We start from the raw sequence: 24,788 nt of genomic DNA, 5'->3' as shown, positions 1-24,788 counted from the left end.
TGGTACCAATTGTAGAATTGAAGGCAAGACAACCAATTTTGAAGAGGAGGTGCTCTGCCATTTTAACAAAGTGCTCCAACAACAATTCCCCATTTAAGTACATGTACATACTTGCAGTTCATTTGTTTTCCCAACTGAACAAAAACATGCTCTCTCATCACTTTAACCAGGAAAAGATGTAATGTTGCTAGATAAACAACTTTATTCAGTGACATTTGCTGGAAATGTTATATTTTGTTCCTGAAAGATATACTGAGCATACTGACAGTCCAGCCCAGGCTTGTACTCACTGAAGGGACATCGGATTAAGATTCAGCAGAGGCATTTCCTCCTTCGAGAGACAGATACAAACACACCTTACATTTGGTGCAATCTGCTCATTCTAAAGTTCTAGGTTTTTTTCCTTTGGTATATTTTTAAAGGGTTCTTCAGAAGTATTTTTATGACTCCCAGAGATAAGTCATCTGACAGGGATAGTTTAGCAGCCCCCAAAGACTCCATCAGAAACAAGAAAATCTTCATTTCAATTTGGTTGTCCTGGAGATTTACCAAATAGCTTTCCAGATGGTTTCCAGGAGTCCCATTCAGCACATCCCTGTTAGAGAAAAGTCAACTGGGGAACTAATTCAGGATCTCTACTGTCACAAACAATCAACAGTTTCCTCCACAACATGCATATATTCTATTTTAAAGAAACATCTAAGAAAATGGTTGTCATAAATATAAAGGGAAGGGTAAACACCTTTAAATCCCTCCTGGCCTGAGGAAAAATCCTTTCACCTGTAAAGGGTTAAGAAGCTAAGACAACTTCGCTGGCACCTGACCAAAATGACCAATGAGGAGACAAGATACTTTCAAAGCTGGAGGGGGCTGAGCGGGGGAGAAACAAAGGGTTCTCTCTGTCTGTGTGCTTTTTTTTTGTTGGGACCAGAGCAGGAATGCAGGTCAGAACTCCTGTAAAGAGTTAATAAGCAATCTAGTTAGATATGCATTAGATTCTGTTTTGTTTAAATGACTGAGAAAATAAGTTGTGCTGAATGGAATATATATTCCTGTTTTTGTGTCTTTTTGTAACTTAAGGTTTTGCCGAGAGGGATTCTCTAATGTTTTGAATCTGATTACCCTGAAAGGTATTTACTATCCTGATTTTACAGAGGTGATTCTTTTACTTTTTCTTCAATTAAAATTCTTCTTTTAAGAACCTGATTGCTTTTTCATTGTTCTTAAGATCCAAGGGTTTGGGTCTGTGTTCACCTATGCAAACTGGTGAGGATTTTTATCAAGCCTTCCCCAGGAAAGGGGGTGTAGGGATTTTTGGGGGAAAGACATTTCAAGTGGGCTCTTTCCCTGTTATTTTTGTTAGATGCTTGGTGGTGGCAGCAATAAGGTCCAGGGACAAAAGGTAAAATAGTTTGTACCTTGGAGAAGTTTTAACCTAAGCTGGTACAAATAAGCTTAGGGGGGTTTTCATGCAGGTCCCCACATCTCTACCCTAGAGTTCAGAGTGGGGAAGGAACCGTGACATGGTGGCAGAACGGTGGGATTAACTTGAAATCATTTTGAGATCAATTTGAACCAGAAGCACAGATTTAAAAGGTGTTTACCCTTCCCTTTATATTTATGACCATGGTCTATAACAAAAAGTCTATTGGTTCTTTACAGTCTTATGCCCAAGTAGAATATTTCGTTATTCCACACTAGAAAACACTGCCTTTATTCCTCAAATCAATCTTACGTCTGGACTCTTATGTTAGCATTCAGCAGAGTATCTGAGTGCACCTTATACTTCAAAAATACTCAATTGGAAGACACTAAACACTGCTTTAGATGTCATCTGTTGACACGCTAAGAATGCTAAAATCAAAAGAGGTTAGCTTTGGCTGGTCTGCTGAGGTCCCTGAGCATTACAGCCCTTGGTTAACAAAATTCCCTTTTATTATGAGTTACATAGAGGATAAATGCAAGGTTTTTCTTTTTCTCAGTTTTCTCCTCAATAGATTAATACAAGAAATCTTTATTGGCACATTCTTGCTAAAGGTAGATTTGAGATCTCTAATCTTTGGGGTCAGCCTAGTAACATTTTACCCATGCTGCAATAGACTAGACCTGTAAAAGAGATATCAGGGTGTGTGGTGTGTGAGAGAGAGAGAGAGAATCATAGGGGGCACCTCAAAAGGTGTTCCTTCTTCAAGGAACAAACATAGCTACATAGGACTTAGACTTGTATGAAACGCAAAAAATCCAGATGGTCCAAGTGAGAAAACAATGAACAATAAAACCTGAGCTGGCATTTATTTTTATATATATATGTATATATACACACACACACACACAGAGGGCCTGTACTGGACATTTCCAAGAGATTTCCAAGAAGGGGATGAATCCTTTCTCCAGATTTGCAGACCTGCACCGGAATCACTACTGCATCCTCAGCCAAGCCACTCCTTTCCCCCTAATCACAATGGCAGGTGATCAACAGAGTTGCAGACTCAGCTCCCTTATTTGCTCCTTGTCTGGATTCTGCCTACTCTGCATTGAGGCACAGGGAACCCAGGACCACACAGGTAAGTAGATATGGTTATCAGCTATCTAGATGAGGACTGGAACAGCCAACCTTCCATCTAAAGAGATAAAAGCTACTTACCTCTGTCACTTAAACCAAAGGCAATGCTGCTTACCTTCATGTGGCAGGAAGAGAGCTTATATTTTGCAGACCTCCAGTCACTAGAAGCAGAAGCATGAACTAACAGATCTTCAACTCCACTTTCAGTAGCAACAATAGCTTTTTTACCATTTTTTAATTTCCAATGGATGTGTCACATTTATCATAGCAGACAAAAAACAGAGGAACTTATATGTAATGGTATAATCAAATCTTACTGACGTAATAACGTCTGAGCAAAAGTCCCTAAAAACATGTTCATGAGAAGAACTAAGCCTCAACATTGTCACTATTTATTGAGAGTAGCACTCATAATAATAGACCATTAATCTTAATAACATAAGAGAGTCATCATTAAACAAACTCTTGGCTGCATTCTAATCTTTCAAGAATTTTAAAGAATTGGATAATTCAACAACCAGCACCAGCTTCACAGTTTCTAGAATGACCTTCTCATTACATGCCCAAAAATCTACCCATCATAACCCTAGAAGATGTATTGCTTTTGACCTTTACATCTTAAATTTGCATGGAAAAGAGACAAAGGCAAAAAAGCCTAAAGTAACAAAACACTGCCTAAGCAAAAGCAATTTTTTTCACCAGTTTTGAGAAACTTTTGGAGTAGTCTGAATACAGAGATTTAAAAAAAAAAATTAAGCAAGGTATCTTCTTTTTTTCCTTCCAGACTACTTGCATGATTTGTACCTGACTGGAAAGACGTAAAATACTACCACTGCTATATATATATATATGGTTCTCATTCTAAAGACTTAAATTTCACCCTTTTTTCTAAAAGTCCTCTTATCTGAAGATGAGGATCAAGCTCTTTTAATGACTTTGATGACAAAAACCAAGGTGGATAAAAATCAATGTTTTTTTTTTAAAAAAAGTAAATAAAAATTGGGTTTTATTTAAATCGGATTTTTTTGATAAAATGCTTTTTGATGAAAAACCTATCTCAAGATAGTTTTAATTAAGATACATTATAGCTCAAAGATATCATCATGGAATAGGGATTATAAATTCTAACTGATAGTATGAGACAACATATTCATGTAATGTTTAAGAAAAGTTTTGTAAATGAGTTCCAATAGTTTGTGGATTAGGGACCCAATCTGATGGGGTTTCAGGGGCTTCTGCATAGATGATTTAGGCTAATCTTTCTATCTACCCAATGGGACTCAGTGCTCAGTCTAGAAGATACCATCAAAGATGCTTAGTTTTGCAGTTCTCAAACTGTGGATTTGTGTCTCCAGAGATAACATGCTTGTTAACAGCAAAAATGTAGATAGATAGATAGATAGATAGCCTATTGTCCCTCTGCACATTTGTGCACACAAAGTCAATCCCTTACCTCTCTCTAAAAGTGCAAAGTTTCAAAAAGTTCAATGAATAGAAGATTGTTGGAGGCGGAATAGATCTGGACAAGCAGAAGAAGTCTGGAGATAAATGGGAGAAGGGAGGGACAGGCAGTACAAACAAAAGTGAAACTGTTTGAGCGGCATATTCCAGCGGCATATTCCATTTCTGAGTATAGCCTTCATTGATTTGAGATCTATCATACCATTCTCTCACTAGAAGGGAAAACCTCTAATGGCAGCAGGCCATAAAAGAGACCCAGTTTGGGAATATTTTAATGAAGTTCTTCTACGTGTGAATAAGACAGGAATGCGTGCAAAGAGCACAACAAAGAAATGCAAGGCTTGGTGATGTTCTCCTCCTAATACAACATGGCAAGAAAATCCTCCAAATATTAACTTGTTGAATTGGAGATAATTCACCTCCCTGTGACTTCATAAATATCTGCTTCAATTACCTTTGGTAAATGAAATAACCAAACAATCATTCATTTTCTGATATAGCTGTAAAACTAATCTGAAAAGTTTTCAAAAATACATCACTTTAAAAAATATATTTACTTCCAAAAATGAAACCTACATCTATCTCTGCATTGTGAAGAATATGTATTAAGGTCATAACAACCAACAATAATGCACTTTTATGTAGAAATCCATGATTAAATCGAGTCTTCCTGACTAGTAATTTAAATCAATTTGAAACAGAGTTAATTAACGCAACACTTTCAAATGATCTTTCACATACAATATTCATATGTTTTGCTAAAGTATTATAGAGTTTTGTTTTTTTGAGAACAGACTTTATTTAAGACACCAATCAGAATTTTACTATTGTGTTTCTTCTTGGAAGACAATTTCTAATTTGTTAAAAAATAGCTCTAATTTAATATAAGCTTATTTTTGGACACAGACATAAAAAAATCAGTCCAAACAACAGACACATGTAATTAGAAGAGACTGAACCAAGCAGATCTTATATTTAATCTAGTATAGTTGAGCAGTTTCTTTCAAGACTGTTTCTTCCATGTGGCAGGCCCAGATAATAACTAGAAAGTAAGCCCAACCTGTCTGTTTTGACTTTGGGAATGAAAAGGTATGAAACAATTTCTTTGCTTCCTACTATTACAAGGATCCTCTCTACTATGGAGTATTTGAAACAAACCTGAAAGAGTTCAGAGGAGTTTGGAAGGGAGATAGGGAGAGATGTCATCCCACTTTTATTTTATTGTACCTTGATTTTTTGCATTTACTGTAAGTTCCATGGATGGAATAAAGAAAGCTTTCTGTCTTACAAAGTATTTTTTTAAACATCTTTTACCCTTAAGATGCTCACTTTCAGTTTGCTGGAATGCCAAAGAGAGTTGGGTAAAACAGTGATCATTAAAACTGAAATGATATTTCATTTACAAATGCACTCTTGATTACACAGCCCAAGATTGCACATGTCACATTGCAATGTTTCATACTTATTTCCGAATAGGTTTACGACTACTATAGGTATCAGGAAATGGAAAGGAAGAGATTTATAAAAAGGTAAGAGTTGGGTACTTTAACTTAGCACAACTGTATAAAGCAATACACTGAAGAGACTATTGTAGTACTCGTTTAGTAACCTATTATTATCCAGAGGACTGCAATGGTTATTTGGTTCAGCTGTCCTTTACCAACCATATAATTTTGTTTTGACATCAGATTGAATGAGAGTACCAAAACAGCTTGTGTGTGTAATTTAAGATTCACAAATAGAAAATAGTGCTTGGTAATTTATGGAACATACCACCATTATGGAGGAAGTTTAATGGCGAGACCAATAAGGCACACAATGACAAATATATATATATAAAATAGACTAGTTTCCCAGACTGTCATCTTCGTATCCTAGCCCTTCTCCTGTCTTCATATATGACAGAGGAATCACTATAGCCAATGTGGCAAACAAATTACAGGAAAGAACAAAACACTTCAGTATGTAATTTCTACATTTTGTCAAACCCACAAACTCCCACCCCTCAAATCAAGACTTGCCCTAAGAGTGGTCAGACACATTCCATTTTACAGTATTTTTAACACCCTCTTTGAATTGAGGTATATAGAAATGTACATTTTATATTGGTTTTGTTTCAAAGAAGTTGTCTACTTTTATTTAACAAGCCAAAAACAATACAAAAAACACTGCCTAGAAAATTTAGATATGGCCATTACAATAATCAAACAAATTATCTAAAAACATCCCCTCCTCACTAACAGTTGACAGGCAACTAGAATAGTTTAATCAATTGTAGCAAAAGGCTTCACTTAGATTACTTCCAGGTTGCAGTTATGATGCCAAGTTAGAGCAAATTTAGGAGAGTTCCTGCACCACCGAAATTATTCAGACAGGGATCAAGACTAACACACAAATGACCATCTTCAGTCAGATAGGGGAAATAGCTAAAAAATTAGTGTAGGTTGAAGGAACACAATTCAAGGGTGTAGCAATACACTTTTTCTTCCATCTAGCCATTTTGTATTCAGTAACGGACGATATTAGACAAAGCCAGAGGCTTCATTCCATCTCACTTATACTGAGTTTAAACAGGTTGAGTAATGGAATTACTCCTCTTTTATATGGTAATATGTGAGATAAGAGTTAGGCCCTTAATTTTTCCCCTTTTTGTTCAGCAAAAGCATTCAGCACACCATAGAGTTGGAGAAGTCTTTTCTATTTTGTACTTTAACCGTCTTGAAGGAAGTTTTCCCAATTTATTTTGGTTTTGGCTTTTTCTTTATAGGTGCCATGATGAGATAGCTCTGCAGCTTTCTGAACAGGAGAGTACCTAACGTGATTTGTAACTCTCAAGCATATTAGACATGGGGAATTTTAAATAAGCTTACTTGCATTGTAAAAAGACTACATATTTCTATACAGTAAGATTTAAACGTCCCTTGCATTCTTACATGGATTAGAATACTTACACCTTTCACTGTACATGCCTTTCTCCAAATGTAAACTATCTCAACTCTTAGAGACTGTAAGCTCTTTGGGATACAGGCTATCATGTATAATATGCACAGTGAAGAACTAGCCAGGCTGACCTCGAAGCACTATTGCAATATGAATAGTGAATCCAGAAAGTGTCAAAACTTTTCATGAAAAGGTTGTCCCTTTCTTATGCACCATACCCCACCCCACCCCCAGCAAGTTACTCAAAAACATTCAACCAGCTCCTGTTAAATCCCCACTACATACACAATATTAGTGTCAATACTTCCCCAAGTCATATTTTAAGATAAGCCTATCCCTTGCAACATTTTTTCTTTCGTCTGCCACATAAGCACATACCCTTCCACCACGCTTTGTGTGGTAGCAGCCAGCTTTCCTACTAAAAGGAAACAGGAAGGGTAACATCAATAGCTCTTTTCTTAATGGGATTAGGACAAAGGAAAGAGTTGAATTTGGCCAATATTCCCTTTCCCTTTTATTTCAGCGTGACTAAGGGCCAGAAGATATCTATTCTACAGCAAGACAGAAAATCATTTTGGCTAAGTGTATGTGTGTGGTGGGAGATGGGGGCAGTTATCAAGAGATAAGTGAGCTGAATCGGTTCAAAGGAGGACTCTGCAGTGTTTTATGAAAATACAGTTCATTTTGCAAATTGGATACAATTAACTTAGGCTTGAATAGAGACTGGGAGCAGTTGAGTCATTATATAAAGTAAAACTATTTCCCCTTGTTTATTCCCCCCCCCCTCCCCGTTCCTCAGATGTTCTTGTTAATTCCTGGACATGTGCTGGAAATGGCCCACCTTGATTATCACTTTAAAAGGTTCTCTCTCCCCCCACCCCACTCTCCAGCTGGTAATAGCTCATCTTAAGTGATCGCTCTCCTTACAATGTGTATAATGAACACCCATTTTTTCATGGTCTGTGTGTATATAAATCTCCTCACTGTATTTTCCACTTTATGCATCTGATGAAGTGAGCTGTAGCTCACGAAAGCTTATGCTCAAATAAATTGGTTAGTCTCTAAGGTGCCACAAGTACTCCTTTTCTTTTTGTGAATACAGACTAACATGGCTGCTACTCTGAAAGAAATACCTATAACCGGAGGTTCGAGATGCGTGGTCTCTATCCATACTCCATATGTGGGTGTGCATGGTGCACATGTGTACCCATGTGTGGAACACACACAAACATACATAGGAACCATGCCTCAAAAATAGTAGTGTTGGTCAGAAGAATTTTGAAAGAACAAACTGACAAGAAATTACACACACACACAAGCAGCTATGAGGCAATGGCCCAACGGGTCTGAAGAATCTACAAGAGCAGACTTCTAATATATTGGAGAGTGGCTGGGAAGGAGCAACATGACAGATGGCGGCGTGGGGGAAGAAATCTGATCCTCACGACAGTAGTTAGTGGAATGCACAAAAACCCACCATAAACATTCTGAGAACATTTTTATCTGGATGGGAAAGATGACCCAGACAAGGAAGTGCAGTTCCCGTACAAAAATATTTTTGAAGTATTCATTTCATAAACAGGCTCAAGATGACAGCTATTGGCTGAGAAGGTTAGATCAGCAGGGCAAGTATCTGGCATCAAGAATAGTGGCTATCAGTTAAAATGGCTGGGTTATACAAAACAGCCAATGACTGATTATTAAACAGCCTCATACAGCAGCTGTTAGAGACCCTTCCAGCAGGTTTGGACAGCATGCAAAAAGGTAGTTTTGAGGCAGTCAGGACAACTCTGAGTGGGATTTTCAAAAGCACATAAGTGATTTAGGAGTGGGATGGTTTTCAACCTTTTTTCATTTGCAGACCCCTAAAAATTTTCAAATAGAGGTGCAGACCCCTCTGGAAATCTTACACATAGTCTGCAGACCCCCAGGGTTCCACAGATCACAGGTTGAAACCAACTGACTTAGGCAATTTTGAAAATCCCACCCTATTCCTTTAAGAAAAGGATATTTTACCCTGCATGGAACAGAAACATGGCCCAAACAGCATTGTAAGTAGTGAGATCTGGAAAGAATGACAATATGGGACTCAGTCAGGAGGTCCCAAGTTCTAAGATTGGTCAACAACTCAGGGCTCTATCCTTCAAGATCCTGAGAAGGGTACTCAGCACCGCATAGGACCAAGCCCTCACCATGTAACCTTTGGCAAATCAGTTAACTTCTCTGCTTCACAGAAGAGGGAATGATGAAAGAAACAGTAATTACACCATGGGCCAACCCTTTAAACCCTTAGCACCTCATGCATTCCTATTCAAACCAATGGGACTATGTTCAGTAGTATGTCTTCGGGCCCTTTTTGCTTCTTTATGATATATAAAGGACTGAAAGGGTCTCTCCCCACCTCACAACATGCTGGGGGAAGTTGTTGGCTTGCTTTTTTGCACTGGAGATTCAGATCCTGTGTATGCTGCAGAACTATGATGCCTGAGGAACTACTGAAAGAGTGAGGTTATAAGAGCCAAGAGTCCAAGCTGAACAACTGAGAGGAAACTGAATAGTTTTCATGTGCTGTATATGTGTGTCAAGCATATTCAGAGATAAAAAGTCACACTATCCTATCACAACTATTAGTCACGTTAAAAATCTAATCTTCTCGTTTCAAACGCAACTTCCAACTTATATATATATCTTCTTACTATATGTTCCATTCTATGCATCCGATGAAGTGGGCTGTAGCCCACGAAAGCTTGTGCTCTAATACATTTGTTCGTCTCTAAGGAGCCACAAGTACTCCTGTTCTTTTTGCAGATACAGACTAACACAGCTGCTACTCTGAAACCTGTCTTCCATATCTACAATATAAAAACAAATCCTACAACTAGCCAAGTCTGTCCTAGCACTTTTGTTAATGCAAATAAATCCTCAAAATTCTCTCTCACAAAACTTTTCCGTAGACTCTGGTGTGCTGAGAAGTTGCTAGCCAATATTAGTCTTTTTTCTCCACCTAGTGGTACAAGATCATACTGCACAATACTCATATTATCTAATTCAGTGGTTCTCAACCAGGGGTACATGTAGGGTACTCTGAGGGTACTCAGAGGTCTTCCAGGGGTCACATAATCTCATCTAGATATTTGCCTCATTTTACAACAGGCTACATAAAAAACACTAGTGAAGTCAGTGCAAACTAACATTTCATACTGCTCTGTACACTATACACTGAAATGTAAGTACAATATTTACATTCCAATTAATTTATTTTATAATTGTATGGTAAAAATGAGAACGTAAGCAATTTTTCAGTGACAGTGTGCTGTGATACTTGTATTTTTAGGTCTGATTTTGTAAGCAAGTAATTTTTAAGTGAGGTGAAACTTGGGGTTTGCAAGACAAAGACTCCTGAAAGGAGTCTGAAAAGGTTGAGAGCTACTGCTGTAATCAGTCTCCGAATGTCTAAGAAATGATCAAGCTGTGGAATGGAAAGCACGTGAAGAAAAATTTGGAAAGAACAAGTATATTTTGAGAAGGTTGGGAGGGCAGTGTAACTATGTAAATCACAGCTATAAAAAGAATGTAAAGATACAAGCTCATTTCTACCCTTTTTCATGATATATTCCTGGTACAATAGAGACTCCTGCCAAGCCTAGAAAAATACCAAACCTGCCTTGTTTAAAAGCATAATGAACAAATTTTACATCACAGAACCTGGCTAAATGTTCCCGCGAGCCCTCACTATTAGGCAATTTCGGTTGAGAATAACGTGCAAATTTCGCAGAAGAAAAAAAAAAGACAAACAAATGAAGCCTCACTCCATTTTACTACCTTCATTGTGCTCACCCTCCAAAAGACATACATCTTGTCTGGATAATTCTTCTCTGTGTGAACCTGATCCAAAGCCCACTGAAATCAACAGAAAGCCCCCCACTGATTTCAGTGGGCTTTGGATCAGGCCCCAGATGTAGCTCCGTTTGGAGTCTTTCAACTCTGGTTGGCAGTGAAGACTTGAGAGATAAGCAATAGACTGCCTCTGCACATATTTCACAGCTTTCCTGAAGAACACTGATGGACAAACCCCCGGCCAGTTACACCTACAGTTTCATTTATTTCGTGCCCTTTTGTTCATGAGGAGTATACAGATGTATTATCTGCTCAACACAGTCATGCAGAAACAAGGATTTTGGTGTGCCAGTGAAGCTTTCATGAATTTGGAACTTAAGTTATTTAATTAGAAATAGTACCATGTGACCAGTTTGAAGGATTGGTGACTTTTTTCCCCATTCATGCATGTTATACACTCTCAAAAGATCAAAAAAACCCTAAGAAATAAGGGAAAAAACAGCAAGTTCTGATTTCAGAACAAACCAAAGCACTGCATATGTACAGCACATAAATTCATAAGACTGAATTAGCCTAGGAACAGTAACTAGAATATTGGAGAAGGAAAAAAAAAAGGATATTACACAGCTAGATGTGGAGGATAAAAATAATTAAGCAACAGCAAGGTACATTCAATTACTATTCTTTCAGACTTTCATCCTGGCTCTGCAGCCTACAACTATTACCACCCTCCTTCCCCCAACACTTCTGTATTTATTTACCTGCTAGTAACTGTTGGTATTTCTTGAACTTCCCTAGCTACTGTCAAGGAGCTATCTATTTGATACTCTTGGGCTCTACATCCTGTGCTTTTGCACTACATAAAACTGTATCTGCAAATGCAGTCTGCTGAGCCTAAAGTCGTGCAATACATGTAATTGTACTGTTAGCTTATAGTGATACAGTTGTGGTACAGTATAATCAGTGTGTATAAACTTTTTTCTTCTATATCCAGCACATGTAAGGTAGTTTTTACTTAACTCATAAAACCAAAAATTTTAAATGCTGTTTTTGTGCCTTTTTAATTGAATGCAAATTTCCATCCAAATTCAGCTTAAATGCAAATCACAAGTAAAAAATGAATCGAGTTAATAAGTAATATAACATTCACCATTTTCTAACAAAAAATATAAGAGTTCAGAATCTTACTAAACACATGTTAAGCTATATAATTGCTTGAATTAACGTGTACAGCTATAGCGTACCCACTTGGTTTGCATAAAGTTCCTAATTTAGTGTAAAGACTATATTTGGTTGCAAATCAACATGTTTTAATGATTACTATCCTATGAGAATCAATCTTTCTTTAAAAAAAGAAAAGGAGTACTTGTGGCACCTTTTCTTTTTGCAAATACAGACTAACACGGCTGTTACTCTGAAACCAATCTTTCTTTAGGATAACTAAAAAGGTACTTATACAAAACAAACGGTTTTCAGCTTGCTCATTTAAAAAAAAAATCAATCCACCCCCAAGTATATTTGCTTTAAAAAGTATCAAGATACTAAAAAGGTAAACTTTAGCCTAGTGAAATATGTACAAATCATTGATAACACGTAATCTGACTCTGTAACACAAGCTAGTCATTGAGAAAGTCACACTCCAAAGTAGGTGGAAGGTTTGGGTGTGTAAATGAAGCTATGTTGTGGGAGAAAGTTTGCCCAGACACTGGGAAGAAACAATATTCTAACCAGACAGCCCTTCATCTGACAGCTTTCCCAGTTGAAAGGTTGACTGTACTGCATGCTTGGCAACCCCTACAGCCAGTGTTCAAACACCAGCACAAAGCACAGCAGACTCCAGCTGGAGCCTTGTTGAGGCAGCTGGCCAGTAATAAAGTAGGAGGTCTACTCCATTATTAGACACCTTGATTTCTGCCGACAAGTGTCTGCTCATTATGGGAAAAGCCAAGATGTAACATAGGGAGAAGCGACAAGCCAGAATGAATAGATGGGCAAATAAACCATTACTTTTTCTGGTATCACTTAATACATTATTTTCCGGCTTCAGAGTTTTCAGCTCCCTGGGGAAGGCAATCTCAGTTTTTACAAATGCCTTCTTTGAGAAAATGAAGTTACTTTGCTAAGCAAATACAAACGACACCATGCAGACCCAGACAGCAGTCTAAGACACAGCAAATTGGAGTAACACTATGTAACAGAATCTATAAACTAAACAACCCTCCACTACCAAACCACACAGACTGGCAAACTGCAATACAGAGACCAATACAAGTCAGCATTTATCAAGACATCATAGTATTCAACAGGCTGCAGTTTTCAACATTTGCTTAAACTAGGCTCCAATACCATAAAGGTTACTGTTGGTAATGTTGACTTTTACTAAAATAATTAAAATTGGCAGATTCCTCATGAATACGTAAAACCATGGTTACAATTTTACATATTTTACAGTTACAGAAGGCTGATTTTACTATATTTTACAAGTGAAATGAGTTAAACTCTGATGACTGGCTATCAAAAAAAACAAACCAAAAAAACCATTACTACCTCCCCCCCACACACACACAACCAGTGAAAGTGTTTGTTTGTTTGTTTTTTTAATACACACAGTGTGTAGATTAAGATCAGTTTGAAAAAAGCCAAACTTTTTCTATGGTGCCTTTATACTTTCTGAAAATAAGTAAATTTCAACTCCTCAGCAGGTCAAGCTGTGTAAGAGCACATGACTCCCGTGCTCAGGACCCTCCATTGGTTACCAGTTAGACTACAGTGCCAATTTAAAGTGTTTCCACTGATCTTCAGATCTGTAAATGGTCAGGATCTAACTACATGAAATAGCCTCTCCATCCCGACAACTCTCCATCACTGGGTTCCTTTGGGATAATGCTGCTTTAAAAACAAAAGAAGCTTACCACCCTCCCAACCCCCTGACACACACACACACACACACCAGGCCCCCAGAATCTGAGAACCAGAGATAAAGTATTCTTTAAAGGGGAGGGGGTGTCTGTTCAACAAGCTAGTAGGGGAGATTAGCCTGAGAAAGTCTGACCAGTTTTAGAATACAACTCAAGACCTACCCATTTGCTAAATACTTCCTATGTCTAACCAGAGCACAACATTCATACCTGTCTGTCCACTCCTGTATCTGCATACAGAACTAATTTAGAGCAGGCACCTGGGTGATAAGCATTATTGCAAAACCTACAGTTATAAGGGGAAAAAAAACCCAGAACAAATTATGTATATATTCTCTTTGTATATGAGAATTAATTTTGTGTCTGCTGCAGATATGGTATCAGTCATCAAAATATGTCCTGCATCCAATAAAAGATGTAGATATTAAACAGACTCTGAGCTTTGAAATGAGATTTCGTATTGTTACATTAAAAGTCATTAGAGAGAACTGTTTAAGCTTTAGACAGCACAATAAGAATGCAACAGTGATTTTAAAAGATTGTATTACACATTACAGTGACCAGATTAAGAGAATAACTCGCCTGTACAACCAAGAGGGTCTACAATAATGAAACACATTAAGGTGGGCAATAATGGAAACCAACACAAAATAAGTGGTGGTGGTGGCTGGGGGGGCTTTTGTAGGCCAACCTTATTTTTGGGGGAACTTACGCACTGCAATCTAGCATAAAAGCCATTTCCTTTACAAACGCCTAGCTTAGACAGACATTAAGTTCACAGACATACCAACAAATGACTTGTTCACCATTCAAGAATTATTGCAGAGTACTAAGTGGAAAAAAAAAATCAACATACTACAGCTGCATGCTAGATATATTGAAAGACAAGTTATGCTGAGTGCATAGGGAGGGAAAAAAAATACCTTAAGAGTTACAGTTCAGATATGTGCTGGAGAACAGAAAATAGCAGCAAACATTTTGTGTTTAAAACAATGATCGAAAACTGTATGTGCAGTTATGACTACATATTTGTGATAAGCAGAGTCCAGACATCCCAGAGGAAGAAAAGGGGCTTGAAAGCTCCAAAATAAGCAACTGAATACTGTATACAATACTATTATACTATAAAAGTGTATTAAGTAAGGTCTTTTATGAAAGCCAGCAACACACTGGTCATGAATATCATTGTGAAATGTATGTATTAATTAATGATTAATTAATGTATGTACTCTGAGGAAGCATGGATACTCATTGATATTATGCACTCAAGTCTAATCAGACTAAAGCCTTGGCTATACTTACAGACATACAGCGCTGTGAGTTAAACCCGCCTTCGTACAGCTGAGTAGGGAAAGAGCTGCAGTCTGTCCACACTGACAGCACACTGTCGTGGCCACATTTGCAGCACTTGCAGCTGCATTGGGAGTGGTGCATTATGGGCAGCTGTCCCAGCATTCAAGTGGCTGCAATGTGCTTTTCAAATGGGGGAGGGGTGGGTGGAGTGTGACAGGGAGCGTGGGGCGGAGAAAGTGTTTTTTTGGGGTGCTGAGAGTGTGTCAGTACCTTGTAAGTAACAGACCTTCCTCCCTCCCCCTGCCTCTCTCTCACTCACTGAAAGCAAACAGCAGCTGTTTCTTTTTTTTCTCATAGATGAGATAAGCAGCCGCTTTCGGAAAGGGACCCCAATCCCCCGCCCCGCCCCGCCCCTCCCCTCCCCTCCCTTCCCCCTGCTGCCTCTCTCTTCAAGCAAACAATTAGCTGTCGCTCCAAACAGAGCCCTCCGCCTGCCCCTCACTCACTCAAAGCAAACAGTAGCTGTGTTTTGTTTTTTCGATAAGCAGCCCCCCGGAAACGGCACTTCCGCGTCCGGAGTTCACAACAAAACAAGACAGGACGCTTCAATTAAAAGGATTATGGGGAGTCTCGGGAGGTCAATCCAGCTCCGTTTACACTGGAGCTGGAGCATCTCAGCCAATGCGCAACAGCTGTTAATCCTCTCGGGGAGGTGGAGTACCAGGAGCGCTCCAGCCAGGGAGTCAGAGAGCTCTACGTGCCTTGCCAGTGTGGACGGGGAGTAAGGTAGAGCGCCCTGGTAGGCTTTATTGTGGTATAACGTGCAAGTGTAGCCAAAGCCAAAGGGAGAAACACGGTTTCTCTCAGAGAGAGGGAAGGTAGCTCTCTCCCTCTCCCTAATATAAATTAGGCAATATGGAACCAAAACAATGGAAGCTCCATCTACATATGAGTCAAGAGGGGGATGGGAAGTCAACAGGAGGAGATGAACAGCGGGGGGTCATCCTGCTTCTGGAGACAAAACAATGAGTTTGGAGAAGTATAAAGATAAGCAAGAAGCCATTACTTAATGGACACAGAGGCCAGTACTCCTGAAATCTATGAAAAGTGGATCACTCAGCCATGTGGGTTGAGGACACTGATCTGACTGGAACAGTGAAATTGCCTGAGACCAAGATTGTAATCTGTTAAATTTTAGACACTGGAAAATATGTTTTATTTTTGTTTTGTCACCATTTTCTGTTTCTATTATTCTTGCTTTTTCTCACTTACATCGCTATTCTTATTAATAGACTTACTTTTGGTTTTTATCATAATGCAGTGTTGTGCATTAAAGTGTGGATTGTCAGCTAAATTAACAGGCTGGTGCATACACTGCCTCTTTAGATGCAGTAAACTTGATACTTTCTGAGAATGTCTAGTGATAGGAGCTGAATACTGCAGAGGAACGCTCTCCCAGGGCCGTCAGGAACTCGGGTTCACTGAATGTTACCTTCAAGGCTTGGTTAAGACTGACAGAATCTTGAGGAGTTTGCTGGTGAGGTGGACATAATGGTGTGGCAGGGACCCGACACACAGTTTAAGCTCCAGCAAAGCTCTCTCTTGCTGAGGCAGAGGGGTAACAGTGGCTTACGGTTTTGGGCACCCAGAGAAAGCATCACAATATTTTAAAAGTGTCTTCCAGTGAAAGTTTGATTAGAATTACACCTGAAGTGGTTTTACATCAGTTACTATATTAAAAGGCTTTTATATTTTTTCAATCATTTAAGTTAATGAATATTAGGCCAGAGGTTTCAACATTAATGGGCACTTGGAAATCAGAGTTTTGCCACTATCTTCACCTGAAGTGTTTTTACAAGTGCCAAAATTAGACCAGGTTTTCAAAAGTTGCCTCTAATTTTGTGGCTGGAAAAATGCAGGCAAAAATTTATATTTGCAAATCTGGTCCTTGAAGTTGGAGCTAGCAATCTAAACATACTATGGGGATGTGTTCTTTATTATTAACTCTCCATTTATTGCTGGTTCAGCACCCAGTAGGTCAGTTTTCAACTCACTCATGCCTTATGGACACATAAGTTTTCATCTTTTGTTTATATATTACTAGAGCCATTGGCCTGAAAACTGGTTCATTGTTTAACAATTCACCAGTTCTTGCTTTTTTAAACACCACTTGAAGACATAATCCTCTGTGACAAGCCAACTAGTTTCTGAAGAAGTGATTATAAATGTCAAAACTAATACACTATGACCTCAGCTGAAAACATGCACCACCAGAAACAAATGAGTCAGCAGCAACAAAGACCATGTTTCAAACAAATATCCCTAGCAATATATTAAAGAAAAAGTCAGACAGTATTTTTTCAAGATCCGAAAATGTAAGTCACTATATAGAGAGAGAATGCAGAATTATTTCTTTTAATCACAGTGTCATACCTGCGTGAAATATTTTCCATCATGTTTCAGGACTTTCATTGAAAGGTCAAGAATCAATCGTAGAAACTCCCATGTAGAATCTGGATATAAAGAATGAATTAGAATTTTCAAGTACTAGTGGCTTGCTAAGCATTACATAACTAATATTTAAGCACTGCTACGGAATATTTCAGCAGGATGATTATTTTTCTCCATCATTAGTTTAAATAAAGTGTTGATTACCAGCACTTGGGCTGTTTGGATTTTTGTCAGGTTTTTTAAGCATTTCTGAGAGACTTTCCATAACCTGTAGTGTGAATTCCCACACGTATTTTCATGAGTTCCCACTATTCAGCTGACTGTGCTTAAAGTCAAACTAAAGGGTAAACAAAGAAAATTTCAGGAAAAAAAATCAAGTCTTCGATGACAGTAATTGGACTTTTTAAGCACAGAATATCAATAGAAAAGTATTTCATTACCAATAAGGTAATGCAGTTTCCACCCAGCCAAGGGCATAGAAGAAGCAAGCCTGCAATCCTAAACTATGGAGGTTAGATGCGTGACATTCCCCCTTCAGCTCTAATTTTTCCACACTGCAAGGTGCATATTGGGAGCAGTTCAAGATGAACAGCTCCAGAGCCCTGAAAATAAGAAAAATCTGCAGAAGAAAAAATGTAATGTGATTCTTTACGTCATTGGATGAATGCATTACACTAACCCTCAGGAAGATTTAACTTATTTCTCAAGCATAACTGCAATCGGCAACTCAAGCTAACAGTTATTTGTCATCTAGAAGGCATTACAGGAAAGAGACCTAAAATAGCGCCACCTAATGAAATATTGAGATCTTACTGTCCTTCAACATATAGCACAATAAGACTTCAACTTTCTCTAGTCATTCCAGCCCCACTGTGTCTTCTGCAAGGAAAATTCTATTCTCCATAGGGAAGGTATCTTATGTTCCCTAAAGTGTTCCATATCCATATTTTAACAGAATGGTGATATAGTACATAATAATTCTGAAGTCCTCAACTGTTTTGAAAAAGGACCTCAACTTTCAGCGTAAATGGGAGGAGAGGGAAGAAATGCTCCAAACAGAAAAGAAATCTGGGCAAAAAGTGCTCCAAAAATGTACATGCTAGAGCAGCAACTCAAATATAGGGATACACTATTACATTTATTTTAAAAAACACATCTCCCTGCCTGAGAACATAAAATAATGTGTCCCCCAATTTCGTAAGACCCAATTAAAGAAAACGTACATTCATGTTCTGTAGGTCACAAATCTATGGCAAGCTGTAAAAAACAGATTTGTGTTTCCAAAGTCTTCCATAGTTTATAAACTAGCTGTACTGTTTAAATTCAACTCGGGAAGTGGAGATGGGGGAAAATAAAGATTCTTCTGTGACATTTACTTCAAAATTTGCAAGGAAAGTGCTCCTCACTTCCCCTTTTTCCCAATTCAGGAACTGAATGCTAAAATTTAGAAGTCCTGATAGTCACAATTCTTCTCTCCACCTGCATGCATGTGCACTCCCTTTCCTCCCCCCCCCCTTGCTTTTCTTCCTAGTGCTCCTAATTATGACAACATCTCTGGTCTCAAAAGAGCCTATTACTTACAGAAACTGCTGCGAATACCACCCCACACGCTGCTGAATGAGACTCTGACATGGCTGAAATAAACTCTTAGTAAGTGTACAGTTGGGTTCATTGCTGTGCAGTGACTAGGTCCCCATCACCACCAATATCCAGAAAAGAAGGGGGGGAGGGGGGTTTTGGGAGGAACGATGTACTTGTGGATATATGTCTATACTTCTGCAGGGGAAAAAGCCATGGCAGAGTCTTAGAGCCCACATCAACTGACTCAGGCTCACACTACAGGGGTAAAAATAGCAGTGCAGATGTTCCCACAGCAAGACGGGGTGGTCTCAGAGCCTGTGCTCCGGCCCAACTGGGAACACTGACACTACTGTTTTTAGCCCCGCATGAAATGACCCAGGCTGAGATTCCCTGCCACAGGTTTTGTTTTGGGGTTGGTTTTTTTTGCAGTGTAGGTGTACCCCATCACTGCACTCTGCTATTTAGCTTTTGGTACAACTGGCTGTGACCCAGGAGCCCCATGGGACTAGACAATCCAGGCAGATGCTCCGGAGTTGGAGTGTGCCTTTCACTAACCTGCAGAGTCAGCAGGGCTGAGTAGGCCTAGAAGAGCATGCTTGTGTTGCCCATGGAGTTGGGGAGCTGACCCATGGCAGGTACAGACAAGGTTTCCTCAAGGTGAAGCCAGGAGGGATGGGGCAGGATGCAGAAGGGGCAGCAAGGTTCCTCACAACGCAGGGTACCCCCAAGCAGCAAGCATCACATAAGGTAAAAAGATCCCCCTCATTTTAACCCCCAAAATAATATTTTGCTGCAAACTGTCAAGAAAGCGAAGTGTTAAAAACAATTAGTATAAACAAAGAATTAACCTTCTTCAGGAGATGTGGAGATTGGAACAGCTGTCAGATCATTAATTACATAATCAAACATCCTTCCTTCTTTGGCATACCTCTTCAGTACTGGAACACAGTCTTCTATTAGAACCTAAAAAATTACTATGTTTTAATAAGTGATCAAAATCTTCTTAAACTGACTGCACTAATATGATCTATAAGCATTGAAATAGGGAAAGAGGTCAGAATTAAGTCTGACTTTAACATAAGGTTCTAATCTTAGCTTTTTATATCTCAATATAGAAGGCAATGCGTGGGGGATTGAGCGCGGGAGTGATGCAGCAGCGAACCAGAATTTCCATTCCCAGCTCTGTCACCGACTGCTGGATGACCACTTAGATCACTTGTGCCTCTGTTATTCCCCATTTTTTAGATGGGGAAGTAGTTACTAGCCTCACAAGATAGTGGCAAGTTTTGAGATCCTTGGATGAAAGGCACTTAACACATGCAAAATATCATGCAACTTTTGCTAGTTTTTCTCCAAGAAAACTAGCTAGTATTCAAAGATATGTCCTTAGGAAGAATAACCTTGCAGTTAAGATACCGAATTATGATCCAGTAGCTGTGGGCTAGTTTACCTGCTCTGACAGACATGATATGTTACATAACCTTCTCAGTAACCCAGTTTCTTCTTTCTTCCAATGGGGGAAAGAGGGTAGAATATTTACTCGTATGAATAGAATTTGCCAACAGATTTCAAGCAAATAATAGCACAGATAAAACCAAATTAACCCCCCAATCATGTGAACTATATCTGAGATTCTGAATGATGTACTAGCAATTGAATTAAGCTTATGATTTGCATTACTTCTCAGCCAGTTTATACTGGGAGTTATTAGATACCATACTCTAATTTTATATTAATATTACCTATTTTCACTCAGCTACTAACAAGGTTTGGTGATGCCAATATGCATTATTACGATTCAAGTTTCTTTATTATTCCAAGTGTGGGTTGTAAATATTAAGAAAACAGAGTGGGTTTGGAGAGGCAGAGTTAAATAATCCAAAATTAATGAATCAGTGTTTTGAATCCAAACCCTAGTGCAAACTATACCATGATTCAGAAATGCAGATATGGATTAAGCCTAAAATAGTAGGAAAGAAAATGTTAAGAAGTCAGATGGCATACAAAAAACTTCCCAAAACAATAAATTGCCAGATCTAAATCTAGATCTAAATCATATTTTCATTTGTAAAAGTTACTTGCAATGAAGGCAACAGATAGATTACCTGATAGCATTCTCCTTTAAGATTGTCTAAGACATCTCCACATGTTTTACGCATGTATTTTCTACACCCGTCGATCACCATTTGGTCAATGTTTGATGTTAGTTAAGGAACATTAAATTCTGTTCACCTTTCATTAACCAAAGTTTTGGGGGTTTTATCCTTTTATCAAAGAGATATAGTCAATCTTATGGAGGAATAGTAATAGTAATACATATTTACTGCAACATCTAGGATTAGGAATTCATTCCCAACCTCAATTAGAGGTTTAAGATATTATTTATATTAAAAAAAAATTCTTTCCAACCAGCATTGTTGGCACCATAATTTACCATACATTTTAAAAGTGTACTGTTTTAATACAATGATGATGATAATTATTTTGGTTTATAGACTAATGAAATTTGCTATGTACAGTGACTAATAGCAAATCATATCTGGAAAATGGAACTTTGAAATCTTATTTATGAAGCCACCTTTGGATCATTTTCTTTAACTGGTATCTGAGAAAGAGGATACGGTTGACATATGCCATCATCATTAAGAACCAAATCCTGAAGTCTTTAATCAGGTGACATTCCCATTGACATCAATGGCTTTAAGTTACCTAAATAAGGAAATCAGGGTTCAACTCAAAGTGCAGAAAATGCTGTTCGAGAGCTACGATTTGGATTAGGAACTTGGCCAGGATCAGATCTCAGTCAATGCCTGCATGTTGTAGTGATTGGGTCTAAAACCATTCCTATTTTTTGGCTTAGACAGAACCAGTCTCCCAACACAAGTTCATACAAGAGACATTTAACTTGAGGTCCCAAGATACATAAGGAAGAGTATGCTAGATTATTAACATGAATGGTTGAAAGGATATCTCCACCATGGTGACCATCTTTGGTTTCAGTTTGACTATTTCATACAGTATACCCCCATCACCACCTCCTAGGATCAGCACTTCTTTCCCAGTGAAGTCTTCTTTCCCACTGCCCATTATGGCTTGCGTATATGCCAGGTCGCTCTCTGCCAGATCTGGAAGTAACAAAGAGAAAGTTGGTCAGAAGCTTTGCATTTGTAAGTCTGTTAATTACTAACTACAGTAGACCAGATGCATCTTAAAAGCAATGCTGTGTATTGTCAGTGTGAAAACCAGCATGGATTTTATATTCTTCCAGAACAAAAACACCAACACTTACAAGTGTTAACGTTACAAAGTCCAGCTCTCCAAAGTGAGGACATGCCAGAACTAAGGGCTTTCCCTGCATGGAATTTTTATGGTTACTTCGGTTCCCATCCCATCATTTACTCTGCATGGGTAGATCTGCATGATGACCCCTACTAGGGTCAGTGAACTCTGTGCAGATATAACCACAAGCAGCCAGTTGCAGGTGGGGGCATTACTGCATACCCTCTGCTAATTCATTGGCTTTTTCTTACACCTCAGTTAATTGAGCAGTTCCCTGGGCTATCATTTTATTATATATATTTATTTGTCTACACAATGCCTGCAAAGCGCACCAGAGGGGTTTGAAATCACGGCAGATCTGGCAACGTTCTTTCCTGTGGCCCTCCTCCAGACACTTGAGACAATTTAAGTGAGGGTCACTGGTAGGCATAGGCTTGCCACAGGAAGCACACTGTTTAAACCCCAGTGACCGAGGCATGCCCCGGTACTGGGGGAGGGATGGACAGCCTCTCCGGGCATGGAGAGGAGCCCAACCCCTACTACACTAAAACAACTAAAAACTAGACTAAGAAACTATGTACAGGAAAACTATAGAGAGAACCACTAAAGGCACTTTGCAAACGCAAAGAGGCAGTTCCAACAGCCCTCACGGACAGTAAGAAGGAACTGAAGAGCGCAGGCTCAGCGGGCCCCTTATATCAGTTCTATGATCACACATCTCCAGGGGGTGCCAGAGCTAAGCCATCGGATACCACTAGAGGAAACATTCCCGACAGCTGTGCTCAGGGCATGCACACACCCAAATCAGAATGGACATGTACAAGTACTCGAAGAAGTAGTATTGATGGAGAGATTGAGACTGCTAAAAGGCTGAGATTTGGCTACCCCTAGCTGGCCTCAACCAAAGAAAATTAGTTAACAAGTAGAAAGCAAGTCGCCAAAGGCCCAAATATTTTACAGGGGGAAATAAGCCATCTAACAAGGTTATGAAACCTTAAGGCAGACTAGGGAAAATCATTTCATTTGTCCTTTAAAATAATGGGCAGTTGTTTAGAAGATAGATCACTGAGTTTGCTTTCCAGTCCATTAAAGTAACTCTCAGAGGTTGCATAGCCTGGGGAGTGGGAAAGGGTTAAATATAAGAGAGTTTTCTTCACTTACACATTTTCTGAAACTTTCTGTTTGATACTTTGAAAAAGGTGCCTTTAAAACACGCACACACACACACCCCAAAAAAATCCACACAACCTCTTACTTGCAGGGAAACTAACAAAGGGGTGTTCTGACAAGATAGACTCCAAATGACCTACAGCTTTAGAGCAACAGCACATTGTAAAAAAACTATACTTACTAACATCCCCACTGAGGATAAGAATATTCCCAAACTGTTTCGAATGTAGAATTTTAATATTCTGATAAGGCGACTCTTCATCATAAACAACCTCATCTATGTCATACTCTACCAAACGCCCATCAGCCGTGGGCCAGTATCTATCAATGGCTCCTCCTCTCACAGTTGCTGGCAATCTAAGGAAGGGGAAAACAAAAACTATTCACGATTCACTCTGAAAGTTAACGAACATTCCTCATTCTCCTTTAATTTAGCATGAATGCAATACATGAGAGATGCTCTCCCTCCCCACAGTACTTAACATTTTCTTATCATCATTAGGAATGCAGTACTACATAACTGAATGTTGTGGACACCAACTCAAATACACGTTTAATCTACGATTTTGCAAGAAAATACAATCCAAATAGCATTCATACAAAAAATAAAAATTTTCAATGTGATTTTTACATTTTTCTTGTATTCAGTAAAATTGCACTGTATACGAAGTTATTCCAATTTGTGTGTAATGCTCATGAAGGTTATTTGAAATATTTTAGCTAGCAGTCAAATATACAAGGATTGCTAGTGTCTACAGGAGAATCTGCGTGTTGATACTTTAATTTAGCACTACTCTAGCAACCTGTATGTGAATCAGTCTTTTATCCTGGGGAAGAGGATTTGTGGAACACTAGACACTTAATTTGAAACTAGAAACTGAAATTAATGACACAAATGCAGAACATGGGCAAAAAGACACCAAACAAGTTTAAGCACTGCCTGCCTTTATTCTTAACGTAGATGTGAAACACATTTGGATGTTTCCACCAGAATTTGCATTAATTTCTGAAAGTCTGGCTCAGATATGCAGCCTCAAAGTTGGATGAATCTAGTAAGTCATTTTACAATTTCTTAATCGAGTATAAGTTCAGTTTTAAAAAATTAGTTAGCTTTAAAAAGACAAATTCACATTCAGCGTTCATGGTTAAGGTGACACCAACAGATCAAAATGCTTTTGTTATTCTTCTGTGCAAGACCGTCTAAACACTGATTTAATTTGTTTCATATTTAGGAAAATTAAGCTTTTTGAAAATATAAATTGATCTTTTGAATGTCCAGTGATTCTAAAGGACAA

The 24,788-nt window shown here is 38.6% G+C and overlaps 1 protein-coding gene across 1 annotated transcript in view; it reads right to left on the bottom strand.

The window, feature by feature from the left end:
• SMS (spermine synthase) overlaps positions 1–24,788 on the bottom strand; it is a 78,518-nt gene that overhangs the window by 6,590 nt on the left and 47,140 nt on the right. Inside the window, exons 5-9 of the mRNA XM_073357304.2 lie at positions 23,675–23,850; positions 22,015–22,169; positions 21,150–21,239; positions 19,893–20,007; positions 17,446–17,525 (exon numbers count right to left, since the gene is read on the bottom strand). Coding sequence (XP_073213405.1) covers positions 17,446–17,525; positions 19,893–20,007; positions 21,150–21,239; positions 22,015–22,169; positions 23,675–23,850 — 616 coding nt within the window. The remainder of the gene's footprint in view (positions 1–17,445; positions 17,526–19,892; positions 20,008–21,149; positions 21,240–22,014; positions 22,170–23,674; positions 23,851–24,788) is intronic.

This window comes from Lepidochelys kempii, chromosome 1, assembly GCF_965140285.1.
Source record: "Lepidochelys kempii isolate rLepKem1 chromosome 1, rLepKem1.hap1, whole genome shotgun sequence".
Classification (NCBI taxonomy): domain Eukaryota; kingdom Metazoa; phylum Chordata; order Testudines; family Cheloniidae; genus Lepidochelys; species Lepidochelys kempii.
This window is presented reverse-complemented; position numbering and strand designations above follow the sequence as displayed.